A 14,714-nucleotide genomic window follows, 5' to 3' on the forward strand; every position below is an offset into this window, starting at 1 on the left:
GTTAATCACTGCCTTCAAAAGGTGCTTAAAAATTGCAGGAGCAGCTTTAGCGCTTGGTTTCACATCTCCAGTGCAATTTGAAATCAGGGTCTTAAATTTAAATTTGAGATTGAAGTTCAGATCTTTGGTGTGAGGGAGACCTTTTAATGGAGGTAGAAATATAGAAGCGAGACTGAATCTCTCCTGAGAAGTTTCTGCCCGCTACTGAAGGGCAAAGTTACTGTGGTGTCTTTGACAAAAGGGACAAAAAAAATGTCATGAGCCTATAGATATATTAGGAAGAACATTAGGAATGGACTTCATAAGCTGGATTGAAGTTTGAAACATAGCTGTTGATTAATTCCGGTATTTCCTAATGGCACAGGGAACAACGGCAGTGACTTACAGTGCAGGAGCTTCTGCAGCAGGAGAAAGGTTTAAAGATTAGTAAGTTCAGGTCTTCCTGAATTTCCTTAGTATAGCTTGGTTCTGTGCAAATGTGTATAAAACCCAAATAAATAACGTTTCTGTCTTACAGCTGCTACAGTTGGAGGGCTGCTGCTTTAGTTTCAAAACAAACCTTTACTTTTTTCTTATAATGTAGGGCTTCTAAAGCTAGGTAGAGAAGAACTGAAAAGGCCTTTTCTTTTTCAGACAGCAGTTTCTCTGAGTCTAATGAACAATAGAGGTAAAGAAAGGGTGACCTGACAAAATAAATTGGAAGCTAATTTTGGAGAGCAAAAGCCTCAGAAGATTGAAATTCTGAACTGTATGCAGTTTCTATCTGTAATCATTCACTGGGTATAATGCATTAACATGGGCTTACTGATTTCATTTCCTTAAAAAAAAAACAAAAAAAACAACTAAGCAAAACAAAGCAAAAAGCCCTCCTTGGATATCGCATTCTGAAAGGCAGTGTATTAGCAGAAGTCTCTTTCTCCTTTTCATTTCCCTAAAAGAGAAAACAACTCTAAAATAGATTGACATAAGACTATTTTTGTAGAAGTATCATGGCCTAAGTAGTGCTGGTAAACATAATAGATGTAGCAGACATTTAGCCTAAAACACTTGAGGTGGATGGTTTGTCGTTTTTCAGTGGGATGGTTGTCCTTTTTTACAGAGAAAGTTTAGCTTCAGGTCAAGTGAAATAATTTAACAGTGGTTTTCTTCAGGAATGAAGCTAGACAGGCTGTGGTTAAGTGCAAGGGTACAAGTGTATAGAGGTTTGCTTGAGGGAGCTCTCTGGGGACAGCTAAACCCTTTTGACTTGGCCAGTGACGTCTGTGCCCCTGTATTGTGAAATACACTTGAGCAGCCCTTCACCCACCTTGGCCATTTTCGTGTTTTCTATGGAGCTAGAAGCTATCCCTTCCCTTAGGTCCTGCTACAGCGCCCATAGCACTGTGGACTAGTAGTCATCAGATGTGTGTGGCCATTGCTCCAAAGAGTTTAAAATCCTGCTGAGCAGTGCCCAGCAGATTTGCTCTGTGGTGGCTATGCTTGGTGACTTAAGAGTGAGAGAGAGGTTTAGGTTGAGACAGCGACTACGAAATCAGTGATGGCATTTATGAGTGTTTCTCCAAGAATCAGGCTGGTGGTAGAGGTGTAATGCAGGCATTTCTTCAGTTTCTTTATAGCTGTTGAGTTAGTAAATAAATAGCCAAAATACTTCTGGCTGCCATGTTCTCTGGGGACAAAGGGGTGATCTCTGGATGAGATGCATACTAATTTAGATGTGGCACAATGCTTAGACATAGCCTGTCTCGAAACTAAGGCTGCGTGGGCACTGATTCTTCATGAGTCTTGCAGTTAGACATGAGAGTTAGTCCCAGTGGCATTCAGCTTAGTCTCACTGTCTCATCAGTGCTGTACTGTAATTATCAGAAAATTGATGAATTTAATTCCTATACACCTACTAACAGGTGAAAACTTGTTTTTAGATTTAACAAGAGCTCTGTGTGTACTTAAGTGCAAATAACTGATGTCTTGCATTCATTCTTGAATTTCATGGTGTGTTTGTGGGGTTTTTTTCAATCTTCCGTTCATTGAGGCACTCATTAATCGTTCAATTCAAGAACGTGTTCAGTATAAATACAGAAAATGTATAGATTTTCCTCACTCAAATTTGTGAACATTTGGGTGCCTTACTGCTCTTAGTAAGAACTAAAAGTGTACTTGATGTTAACATGCAGTGCTGGCTACACTGAGAAAGGCTGGTGAAGATACCAGCTGGCTCATATACAAGCCCTTTTTTTTTCAGAAAGATGTGGCTCCCAGGGGGTCTCTGTGACAACCAAACATCTGTTTATCAGTTTTCCTCAGCTGTCTCAAGCCAGTTCAAGGCTTTCAATGGTTATTTACAGGTGAGATTTTTATAGACTTCTACATCATTGTTGTTACTGTGCTTGTTCTAGTCCAGATTTTCCTTAAAGCCTTGAGCAAGGCATGGCTTCAGCTGTGAACTAGAGGGTTGCTTCACCCACTTAGTTTTTTGTCAGCTATAGGGTCTGATATGGGAGAGGGACTTGTGTCAGGGAAAAAGAAAAAAAAAGGGGGGGAAAAAAGGTTAATCTTTTCTAAAAGGCAATGAGATGAAATTGCTACAATTCACACAGTTCTGAGATAAGCAAGTAATAGCTCATGTTCAACAGCAAAACATGTTCATATAGCATGAATAGGATGGATGTGCTGTATGATAAATCTAGACACAGCAAATAAATTTCAGCCTGAAAAATAAGATACCACATGAGACGGCATGTGCAGAAAGAATGCTAATGTTTAAGGAACCAAAGGCATTGGCAGAAAGGAAAGCACAGAAATGAAGAATAGGTATTTTGGTTTGTTACCAGGATTGATTGGGTGACTATTTTTTTTGTCTTTAAGCCATTATAGCCTTCCCTTATTGTCAAAATGATAATATATATAAAGCACTTCCTGTAATATTTCTCTTCAAAATGACTATTCATCAGTCCCAGAGTCAGATGCTCATATTTCAACTCACAATTTAGTTTAGCAAGTTTATCCTTCAGAGCAATCAGTCACTTCAGCATTTGTATTTTAATACAAGTCTCAACTACAGAAGCACGCAGAGCTCTTAAGCACGGATAGATTGGCTAATCCAGATAGTGCTTTGTAATCTTCTGGCAAAGAAAGAGATTATTGCTTTTCAGAGAGAGAACAAAAAAACAGTATTCTTCCCAGTCTAATAGTGCAGATCATTAAAAGATTGAGGGCAAAAGACTCTCAGTCTTCTGCTGGGCCCACTGCAGGTGTGAGAGTGTCCAGGGGTAGCTGAGTGGTTTAGGTGGCTGGGAGAGAGAGTGAATATAAAGGTAGGATAGATATGGGGTCAAATCCCAGGTTCTGACACCAGTTGGGAATGTGCTGAGGGAAACGACAGCGAATGCCAAACGTGCTCTGGTGGGCTTGATCTGCTACTGCCCTGAAGAGCCTCCATTCGCCACTTGTTCTGTTTACTCCATAGCCAACACACCACGGTTTCTGTGACAAACTTCAGCTGTTGCGAAAGCAGGAATTATCTTTGATAGACTTGACCTTCTGGTTTGGCCAAGTTTTTATGCTGCCATAAATCACATTCCTCTGTGTCCCCAGTCTGATGTTGCAGTGAAACGTGGGCACCACCTGCTAAACAAACAGCATTAAAAAGTCATTGATCTCTTCCATTTTTCTTTCTCACACCACCTCTCTTATCTTGGTTAAACCCTTCTTATGACTACAGGAGGATGTTTTTGGAGGTAGTAGCAGATAGGTATGTTTTCTCTGGCGAGGTGACCTCCCTCGGAGCACCACAGGAAATACTTCTCCTCAGTGTAACATGTGGGCCCCTTCCTCCTCAAAGATGAAGTATGATACCATCCAAGCTGCAGAGAATCATTTGGCTCTGGGTGGGGTGTTTCTCCACCGTCATGGCCATGCAGTTTTCAGCCAAAAAGCTGAGTTGTTTTCTGGATTGCTCTACTTGGCACGGCTGAGGCCACACCTGGAGTGCTGTGTCCAGCTCTGGGCTCCCCAGTCCAAGAGAGACACGGATATGCTGGAAAATGCAGTGAAGGGACAAGAAGACATTTAAGGGATTGGAGCATCTCTCCTATGAGGAAAGGCTGAGAGAGTTGGGACTGATCAGCCTGGAAAACAGAAGTCTTGGGGGGATATCTCATTTGTGTACATAAATACCTGAGGGGAGGGTGCTAAGAGAACAGAGCCAAGCTCTTTTCACAGGTACCCAGTGGCAGAACCAGAGGCAATGGGAATAAACTGAAACACAGGAGGTTCCCTCTAAACATAAGGAAAACCACTTTTTTACTGTGAGGGTGACGAAGCACTGGCACATGTTGCCCAAGGAGGTTGTGGAGTCTCTATCCTTGGAGATGCTCACGAGCTGTCTGGGCATGGTCCTGGGCACGCTGGCTCTGGGTGGCCCTGTTTGAGCAGGGGATTTGACCAGATGACCTCCAGAGGTCCCCTCCAACCTCAACCATTCTGTGAAGTACTGCAAAGCAATGAGGACTTGGCTGCTCCAGTCCAGGGACTGCTTAGGAGCAGTGAAATACAGGAGAGTCCTGTCACTGTCCCAGTGTTCAGGGGCAGTGTACCAGACTTTTTTTTTACCCTTTTTTGTCTTACCTGTTCAGCAAATTATGTATTATTCTGCAAGCAGAAATGTGGTGTTGTGGGAGCTTTTTCAGTTTATGTCTAAGTTTGCAGGCCTCTACATCTAGAAGCACTCCCAAAGATTCCTCTAATTCATCTTTTAATTCAGTTTTTTTTCTGTATCTTAAGAGAAACAGATGAATAATCTATATTAAAGCATAGACTTCTGAATCTGTTCATTAGAAATTAGCCTGTAAATGCTAATTCCAAGTAACACAGGAAAAAAGGTGTACAGTACGTCTATGCTTAAAAAGCCACTGTATATTGTAATATCACTAATTTGTAGAAACAAATTGCTGAAACAACCTGACTGACAATCTGTGCCAATAATAACACATAATAACTGTGGGCAAACACAGCATATACTTGCTAGTATGTTTTCTTTTTCATGTGATGGTTGTAAGCAATTCTTGCCAGATGGGCTGATAATGTAATTAGGAATTGTTGTGTTAAATGAGGCAGTATTTAAATTGGCAACTAATTTTCCTATCTATTAACCAGCTTGAAAAAGAAGAGCTGTTACCTAAATGATTTCTAGCAGCTAATCCCTAACATGAAATGTAGCACTTCTTTGCACCCTTTTTAAACACTGCCTAGCAAATTATTTTCTGTAGGGCTTATTATGTGTCTGACAAAATAGGAAAGAGAGGGAGTTAAGAGATGTTACAGGTTCAGGGGTTGTTAGATGGGGTGGACTTCCACTAAGTCAGTATATCATGATACGTGGTAACAGCTCATGAGCCAGTAATGGGATGCTTCCTATTTATAGTCTCCACATGTGGACAGGACAAATATTTTTACTATGTGATAGTTCACTGTGTGGCATACTCCAGCAAGCAGAGTAGGACTATAAACCCTATTTTAAGTCTGTGAATGGGAGAAATCATGAAAGCACAGCAGGACATGATTTTGAATGGCATATGAATGCTACTAGTGCACAACGGTCACTTTCTTTACTGGGGACAGGAGAGGAAGGAAAAGAGAGGGGTGCCCTTGGGTCGAGTTAAAATCCCAGAGAAGGCATGATTGCTTGTAGTTTTCATCATGAATTCTTACAGAGCTAGCTTCTTCGGTCTACTGGCTTGTGCTGTAGAAGCTATCAATTGCTTATCATTAAGATTTTGACTGAACCCCGGAGTAAACATAAGGCTGAGTGAGATTGATTATTATATTTATGTCTCTATCTGTGAAAACCTTATTCCTCCCCCCATGCTTCAGCTGAAGCGGGGCTGAAGACCCAAATACTTTTTTGCAGTCTGATTTTTTTTCTGTCCAGTGGTGAAACTTTATTTCTTGACCTAAGAGGACCAGACCTGTTAACTCGAAAAAAAAACTACACTGGATTTTTTTTTTTCCATGGGCCAGTTTTTTAAAGGGGATGAAGATTATCATTAGCTCAGTGTGGGAATCACATCAACAGCAACAGTGTGACAGGGTTGCATGGAAGCCCTAGGATTCCAGACCTGGAAAAGGCTCTGCATGCCTTCTCATGCAGACAGGTACTTCAAACAAATGCATTATGCACTTGTAGCCATGAGTTTTGTTTTGTACATTTTTCTGAAAGTTACCAAAGCGTCACGATCAAACTAAAACAAGTAACGGATAGGAAGTCTGAGTAGGGCGTAGATCAGGACAGAGGCCAGGCTGTCCCTACATGGAGGATGCTAGCAACCTCTATTCGATAGAAATGGGATGATTGCTATATTTAATCACTTTTCCTTGAAAATGTGAAAGGAGTTACTTTCTGAATGCCTGGTGGGGTAACTGCAAATTGCTGTTTACCAGGCAGTTAAATGAAGCATAGATAGTGCTGAGTGTTGATGACATCATGTTGATGTCACTTGCTGTAACAGGTAGAGCAGGTGCCTGAACCGCAGACAGACAAAGTTTTGCTGAACGAAAGAAAGATGACAGATCAATAGGGGTTTTTTGTTTTGGTTTTTTTTTTTCCTGGTAGCAAAATATAACAATATTTGGCCATGGAAAGCTTAGAAATATTAAAGATACCATGGTAAGTTAAATTATTGAGTCAGGATAGCATACATTAAGTGCTATTTGATGTTGGCACTAAATCAAGGACTGGAAAGTTTGAGTGATTCTTGAAGTATTGGCAATGTGTTTGGCTACCAGTTGAAATAAATCACTGCAACCGGGTTTTTTTTTCAGTGTGTCTACCCCTTTGGAGTAGAAAAAATATAAAATGCATGGCCTAAGAAGGCTTCTGCTTTCAGTGTTGGTGACTTTCAGTAAACAGGTGTGGATTTGTTTCTTTTTATAAGCACAGCCTAATGGCATATAGATAGTGTCAGATTTCCTCTTTAAGTTTGTCATGGCAGAAGCGGATGTTACAATCTTGCTTATTCTATAGCAAGGGATCTTTATTAACCTCTTATTAACAATAACAAAACTGTTACCATATAGGAAATGCATCCAGCAAAATAATCTCCAGGTATGATACTAGGTGCAGATTTTATGTCCCATGGCTGTGATAAAGGTGATGTTCAGGGGGGAAAAAATGGCCTTTTGTGTTTGCTATCTGCTTTCTGCTGTATAGGTCGGAAATTGAACTTGGAAACCACAATAAAAAAAAAACCCTAAAGCCTTCTTTCTATCTCTCCAAAAGCAAAAGGAAAGTAGTTTTTCACTGTTTTTAATGCTGGGCACATGATCAGTCAGCAGTCGTTGGGCAGTTTTTTCCTTCATAGCCTCATTCAGTGGTGTCTCTCAGACCTCAGCTTTTGCAAAATCTGGCTTCATCTGACGATCACTGGCAAAACAGGGTGAGCACTAAATAACCAGCTCTCAGTGACAGGAAGTGATTCATTTGTAATAAGCCCATGCCTGTAATAAACACAAAGAATGTTCTCTGCCTGCCTGCAAAGCTCTGATTTCACCATCTCTGGGCCTTCACAAGAAGGCAGCTGGAGAGGATGCTACCACCGCTGTTGGCTCTGCCTTAGCATCAGGGTCTTCTGTTCCTGTGGTAGAAAGGTAGAGACACAGAGAGGTATGACCACACTCTGCAGCTGTCATGGCGCATAGCTCAGTAAATCAAGTTGAGGTGCCACTGATTTCGGTTTTCAATAGTAAGTTGGGTGGTGAAATTCAGCATCTGGGGAGCAAGCATGCAGTGTATTTGGCCTCATCTTTTGGGAGAGGGCAGTGCTGACCTCTGGAGATGGGGCAGGATGGGAAGCCCTAGACTATAGCACCTTTGGTTGCTACCTTGTGACTCACCAGAGCTGGCCTTAAATTCTCCCAATAGCACTATTAAACCTCCAGCAGGCAGTATGGAACAAAGTAGGCTCCAAAGGTGACAGCATGAAAGTGATTCTTAGTGACATGTGAAGGCACTAAAGAAAATAGCCAGGAGAGAAAGAGAACTCAGTAAGTTATACCCACCCCAAAATGAGCTGCTAATCACTGGTGCTATTGTGAAGATTACAATAAATCAGTGTCTGCCCTGGCTGCCTGCATCTCATTATGCAAACATGCAGATAGAGAATGTCAGCCTCAATAGCAATCTGTCATGTGAATGCTGCTGTGTCCGAGTGGGCTGGCACTCTCATGGTTAGCCAGCTTTGTGTTTTCTTTTCTTTTTTTTCTTTTTTTTCTGTGGGGGAAATCTATTTTCTTTTGGAAATGTTGATTTGCTTCATACTGTGGGTAGTAAAATTGCCCTTTTCTTCACTTATTTGTGAATTCTGTGATGATAACATTGTATTTAAGGTGTGGGGGTAAAATATCTTTAATGTATGTCATATTTAGTGACTGGGGGGTTGCTTGGGGTTTGGTTTTGGTTTTTGTTTGTGAGTTTTTTCCAAGTCCTCCCCCGTGTATGGTGTCATGCATATTACTGAAGCTAAGGCAACACCTACATGTATTTATGCAGCTGATGTATAGTGCCCATTACTCAAGCCTCAGAAAGACTAATTAATTTAAGCCCTGCAGCACCCCTCTGAGGCAACTTTTGTTGGTCCTGATAGATGCACACATCGTAGCTGCTCTTTGTTATTTATTTTTAATATGATTTCTATCCCAGAGGGGAGGGGAAATGAATAGTTCTTACTTCATTAGGTAGTTGAAAAAATGTTAGGCTTTTGATATCATCAAAATAAAGTATGTAGCAAACTTTGGATTTTACTGTAAGCCATGCCTCAGAGGTTCTTATTTTCTTTTAAAGCCTCAGATCCTGGAGCCAGGTGAACCTGTAGTTGTCCTGTTGTCTTTAAACATCCATGTCTACCTCACATGGTTGCAAAATAAATTTTAATGTATTGTCTCAGCTTAATGTAAAATCTGGGATGCAGTGAAGCACTTGACTAAGGTTGTGAGTTTGTTTCTGTTTAGTCTTTAAATCTTTGCATGGTTGGAATACCTATGACAGTGTGCATGCAGTTCAGAAGAGAGTGCCACAGATTACTTACTAGTTGTTTTTCTGTTCATACTTTAATTCAAGAGCTTCTCATACTGTATTAACTAGGTAAAACAAGACTAACCATCTTCTTCCTCTCCCTCCATGAGCAAACCAAGTGTTTTTTAACACCGACTCATACCCTTTTTTTGTTTATGCTTGGTCTTAAACTTATTAAAAAGAATTCAGCCTATCTTCTCCAAATGCTTGATCATCCTTTGTCCTTTCTGAGCTCAGCTCAACTTCCTTTGTCAAAACTAAATTCATTTCCCTTATCATTCTCTCTTACCCTTCCCATATCCATTTTCAGTGCTAGATCCCTAGCTAACTCACATCTTAAGGATTGATGAAGACTAACGAAGTGGCTTGTTTGAGCTGGCTTTAAACCCCAGGCAACCCAGTCCTCATGCCTTACTCCTTCTTACAAGAATATTCTTAAATCCTGGGGAACAGGTGTCCCTTACTGCCTAGGGCATAATTTCACAATCGTTTAAGCCAGTCTGAGACCATACTGCCACCAAAGGAGGCAGTCACCCTTTCTGGTATCTCAGTATCTGTTCCTACCATCTCTTCTCAAGTAGCTGATAGAGCAGATTGCTTTTTTTTTTTTTTTTTTGGTAGCTGTAGGTGAGGAACCAGATTTGATTGCTTCACAGCTCCATGGGCACAAATGTTCATGCCAAGAAGCCCTGGGAAGCATCCAGCCAAGAAAAGGGAAAAAGTGTAACCACTGCTTTTGGTATCAGTATAGACTCTGATTGACATAAATTATCATTTAGTGACACTACATTTAATGTAGTTCAGGGTCTCACTGAAAGAAGTGATCCTGCATCTGACCACTCGCTCCTGTGCTGTTACCTTGTGCTGTCATGCAGCTGTGGAGAACCATCCTGGTTACCTGAGCCAAATGGGGAAAGGAGGTATCTTGTTTTGTCTGTGTGGTTTTGCTAGGCCATTTTTTGGCCTAAGTTGTCATCCCACTTAACCAAACAAGTGGCCTGCTCTAAGACTGAAAACACTTTCAATCAATGCTTTTCACAGCGTTTATAAATCTGCCATCCTCCTATTTACAGGCAGTGAAGGCTGTAGTAGGTTGCTGCTGCTGAGGATGAAGTGGGCATCATTCCCATGCTTTGTGTTGCTGCTTATTTCTGCTCAGACTAGCATTCTGCCCCTACCTTGAAACCTCATAAACTCTAAGGCAAACAGTGCTTGAAACAGTACTCAATTCAGCCTGTGTCCCAGAAGAGCCAGATTGCTGAGACACATGGGCTGGGCCAAAAAGAAATTGGAGATGGTTGTGAATTTATCTGCTGTGCAAATATGGGCTTAGTGAGTTATTCCTCTTCTAGGAACAAGACTATTTTAAAGCATTTGAGCATGATCAGCTGTTTTGAAGGGGCTGCAGCAGCCTATCTTTCCTAAAATCGACACTTTGTATTTATTTTCAGGGCAACTTTCGTCATAATTTTAAAGCTAAAGGTAGTTTAGATAAAAACTCTAATGATTTTGTTTGGTTGTTTTTTTGTTTGTTTAGTTGAATATGAAAACCACCTTATCTTCTGTTTTGGCAGTTAAATATTCTGGTTGACACTGGGAGCAGTAATTTTGCTGTAGCAGGCGTACCTGATCCTGATGTCACCTCCTACTTCAATACCGAGCTGTAAGTACCTGTTCTGCATGCAATGAGGGGTTAGGATGTCTCTTAGATCCTGGCTCCTCCATGTAATGCCGCAGTTTTGGGGGCTCCTGTGACATCCCGTGAGAGTGGGATGTCTGTAGCCTGAATGGGAAGATTGGCCTTGCCTGATGCAGAGTCAGGCCCCCCATGAACAGACCCACTGATAACCAAACAACTGAGCTCTGAGTGTAGAGCTGATTAGAGCTGGAGAAAAAGGAAGAAGATAACAGGGTAAAAATAGTTTGCAAAAATCATATCAATTTCAGCAAATTTCTTATCCAAATAGTCTTGGGAGGAATTGAAAGTTTAAATATGCTTTCTCTTTGTTTAAAACACCCCAAAAATTAAAACACAGTAATTGTATCTGTCAGTTGACATTTCATCCAAGACCCAGATTAGTCAAAACTGGTAACTTACAAGATACAACTTGGTGGTTTTGGTGCTTGTTATGCACTGAATTTGCTGTGTTTAGCATGAGCTGATATTAGTCACAGCCAAGCACAGCTTTGTCTGAATCACTCTCCCTTCTTTCTTCCTTCCTTTCTGCCCTTGTTTAGTTTCAATTATTTCAGGTAAACTTCTGCAAAACACAGTTTCTATCTTTAGCTGAAGCATACAGATGATAAAAATACTTTTGAGAACTGAGAGGCTGGAAAGTATCACCATTCTCCTTACCTCTTTGTGTATTTTAACATAAGGTTTTGCACTTTTTTCTTTCCCAATGAGATACACTAGTAATGGAGGGAAAGCCAGTATTTCTGTGCTGCTTCCTAGAATAGCGTTACCTGCTGCCACATACTCTGGTGTTAATGGAGATATTTCACATTTCACTCTGATATGACACAGCACTGGAAAGTACAGAATTTTTACTAGAAAGCAGTTTCTGCACTACTGCAGAGTTCTACATGCCAGCTATCGCCTTTCATAGGTAGTGGCTAGAGGAAACTTAATTGCAAGGAATTAAACCCACAAGCATTCATTCTCCCTTTTCTCTTAAATGGTGTTATTTTGTCTGGGAGGGCCAGGCCTCTCTCAAAAGAACTGTAAACTGTTAGAAACAGCGACAACAGCAGAGGTTATGTGTTGGGAAAGGTTGTGAAATTGCTTGAAGGTTGCAGTCTCTTATCAAGTGTTCTCAGTGTACACTGTGTTTTGAGAACTTTACTGTAAAGTTAATATTGCAACCTTGAAATTTAGGCCCTGAAGAGTTAAAGGGTGCTTTGTAAAATGATTCAAACTCAAGTCATTACAGTTCAAAGCAATTGCAGTAGCAATTTCTGGTTTGGTTTGGGTTGGGTTGATGAAGTACTGCAGTGTGCTCAGAATAAAGTGCAGCCATTAACATGTTTGAACCTGGCTACTCCATGCTTCTCCCATTTTAAATACTTTAAATAGATTCAAATAAATGTCATCTGGGAAGGGTCCTGCCCCCCAGAAATCAGATGTTTCAAAAATGTTGTTTGCAGGAAACCTCTGTAGGGTAGCTAGTACAAATCCCAAATGAGGCAGATCAGGTCAGCCACAGCAGAGTACAGCCACGTCCTGTAAATATTTAAGGGTGAAGAATCTGTGATCTTTCTGGGCAGAGCACTTCAGTGTTGTGCCACGCTGTCCTTTGGAGGAAGTATTTCCTGTTATCCAATCTGAACCTCACAATGTAAGTCATGCGTTGCCCCTCGTGCTATTGTCTGGCACTGCAGAGAAAGGTTTGGCTATGTCATCTTGGTAACTGCCTTTGAAGCTGCTGTAAACTGCTAAGAGAAGAGAGTTACCAGGCAGAACATGAAGAAGGGAGTAGTGTCACTACAGCATCGTAAACTAGGAGGCCTTTTTCTTTGCCTCTGGCTAAGATACCCTCTATCCTGCTGGAGGAGTTGAATTTCTTATTTTTTTATTACAGCCAAAACGTGTCGTTTGGAATTTTTTGTCCTGAGTGTTTGTTTTAAAACACTTGTCCCGTGAATTAGAACAAGTCTTTAGGTTTGACCTCTAAAGGAGTTTCCTTTTTTTATGTCAGTGAGGTGGAAAACTATGTGCTGATTACAATCCAGACGATAGAGTAGGAAGTGGTTTTGCGGAACAGAATGTAATCTACTGACACAAGGATTATGTGATATACCTTCTCACATTAGGAATTTTGCTCTTTGAAGGAAGTAATAAGGCCTTCTCATCAATATAGCATTTGTGTGCTTTACAAATGAGATGAGTATCCTCACGCCCATTTCTAAGGTGGGAAAGCTGAGGCACAGAAGCTGAGGAAGCGACTTGTCCTGCCTTTCCACCTGAAAGTTCAGCAGCCGTGTTAGAAAAGAAACCCAGTGGTTCTGTGTCCTGGTCCACAGCTCAATCCACCATGCTGTTACAATTTACAGAAGAAGAGCTATGTGTTGCTGCTGTTGCTAGTCATGCAGTGTCTGTATTTGCAGATTCTCTTTGCTTTGTTCTCCCAGCTCTCAATTTTCTCTTTTATTTCAGGTGTTTCCTCTTCTGTTGCACAGCCAGACACTTTTCTACATGAAGAACCCTGTATTTCCCCTTCTTTTTCCTGCCCCTTCCCCCCTTTTTTCATGTCACTAATTATTCAGACTTCATTTTGATTTATCAAATCTACAGCCAGTAGCACAGTGGTGTTCTGAAGGCCCTGCCTGAGCAGAGATGTACCTTCGTCTAAGTGTCAGACAAATGCAGATTTACACAGACAAGTAAAACAGCATTAGATGACCACATACAGGTAGAATCATAGAATCATAAGGGCTGGAAAGGACCTTAAGATCATCTAGTTCCAACCCCCCTGCCGTGGGCAGAGACACCTTACGCTAAATCATATCACCCAAGGCCTCGTCCAACCTGGCCTTGAACACTGCCAGGGATGGAGCATTCACAACCTCCCTGGGCAACCCATTCCAGTGCCTCACCACCCTAACAGGAAAGAATTTCCTTTTTATATCCAATCTAAACTTCCCCTGTTTAAGTTTTAACCCATTACCCCTTGTCCTATCACTACAGTCTCTAATGAAGAGTCCCTCTCCAGCATCCCTATAGGCCCCCTTCAGATACTGGAAGGCTGCTAGGAGGTCTCCACCTTCTCTTTTCCAGTCTGAACAGCCCCAACTTCCTCAGCCTGGTAGTAACAGTATCTCTGGAATTTGTGTTTTTTGAAATGTGATCAGTGGGGCCTATTATTTCATGTATTTCTGGTGTCTTGGAATTTACAAACGACTGAGCCCTGAAGACCCTTGAAGGGTTAGATGTCAGGAGCATCAAAAACTGCTTAGGGTATATCCTGGCCTCTTACTACTCCCTCCCTCCCTTAGCTAATAGGAGGATCAGTTGCATGGGCCATATAGCAAATTGTGCCTCAAGATTAAGTGTATGCTTGAATGGATGGGGGGTGTCTGCATTGCCATCTAAAGATTGTTCCCCATAACAGACAAAATCACACCACTTTCACTCTGGTGAGCTCAGATACAGGGGCCTCTGAAGACACTTAATTCGGCTGTTTCTGTCAGAGCCGCTGTTAGATAAAGCTGGGTTGATAAAAATGCCCACACTTGATGAACCACCTGCAGTTTCTGTTGGTTTACAAACATGTAAAGGTGGTGCTATGAAATTATTTTACACTTGCCTTTCCCTTTTTTTAAATTTACTTAAAAAAAAGTTGTCAAGTTAAAAGTCTGTCCAGATGAACCGAGAATGGTCATCCATCTCTTCAGAAAGGGAAGCTGTAGGCTGAGGAATGGGACCAAACTAAATTGTGAGGGATCTAGAACACCTGTAGCTCTTGAGCAGTGTTGTAGGTGGAAGAAGATTACTATATTTATACTACAGTATTTTTAAATGACATATCTATTGAGGTTTTTTCCTAATGTTTTTGTTAAGCCTTCCCAACAGGATTCTTTTCCTTTCTTTGCTTCCCATACTTAACTGCTCCTTTGCCCTGGTCTGGAAGGAACTCTTCCTTTCCTGCTC

At 41.3% G+C, this 14,714-nt stretch overlaps 1 protein-coding gene across 2 annotated transcripts in view; it reads left to right on the plus strand.

The window, feature by feature from the left end:
• The window catches only part of BACE2 (beta-secretase 2), a 44,986-nt gene that overhangs the window by 11,611 nt on the left and 18,661 nt on the right, over positions 1 to 14,714 (plus strand). For both annotated transcript variants that reach the window (XM_057426362.1, XM_057426361.1), the window contains exon 2: positions 10,639 to 10,727. In XM_057426362.1, coding sequence (XP_057282345.1) covers positions 10,639 to 10,727 — 89 coding nt within the window. The remainder of the gene's footprint in view (positions 1 to 10,638; positions 10,728 to 14,714) is intronic.

This window comes from Pezoporus wallicus, unplaced genomic scaffold (assembly GCF_028554395.1).
Source record: "Pezoporus wallicus isolate ANWC-B61680 ecotype Strahan unplaced genomic scaffold, APGP_CSIRO_Pwel_v1 contig_8747, whole genome shotgun sequence".
NCBI lineage: Eukaryota > Metazoa > Chordata > Aves > Psittaciformes > Psittacidae > Pezoporus > Pezoporus wallicus.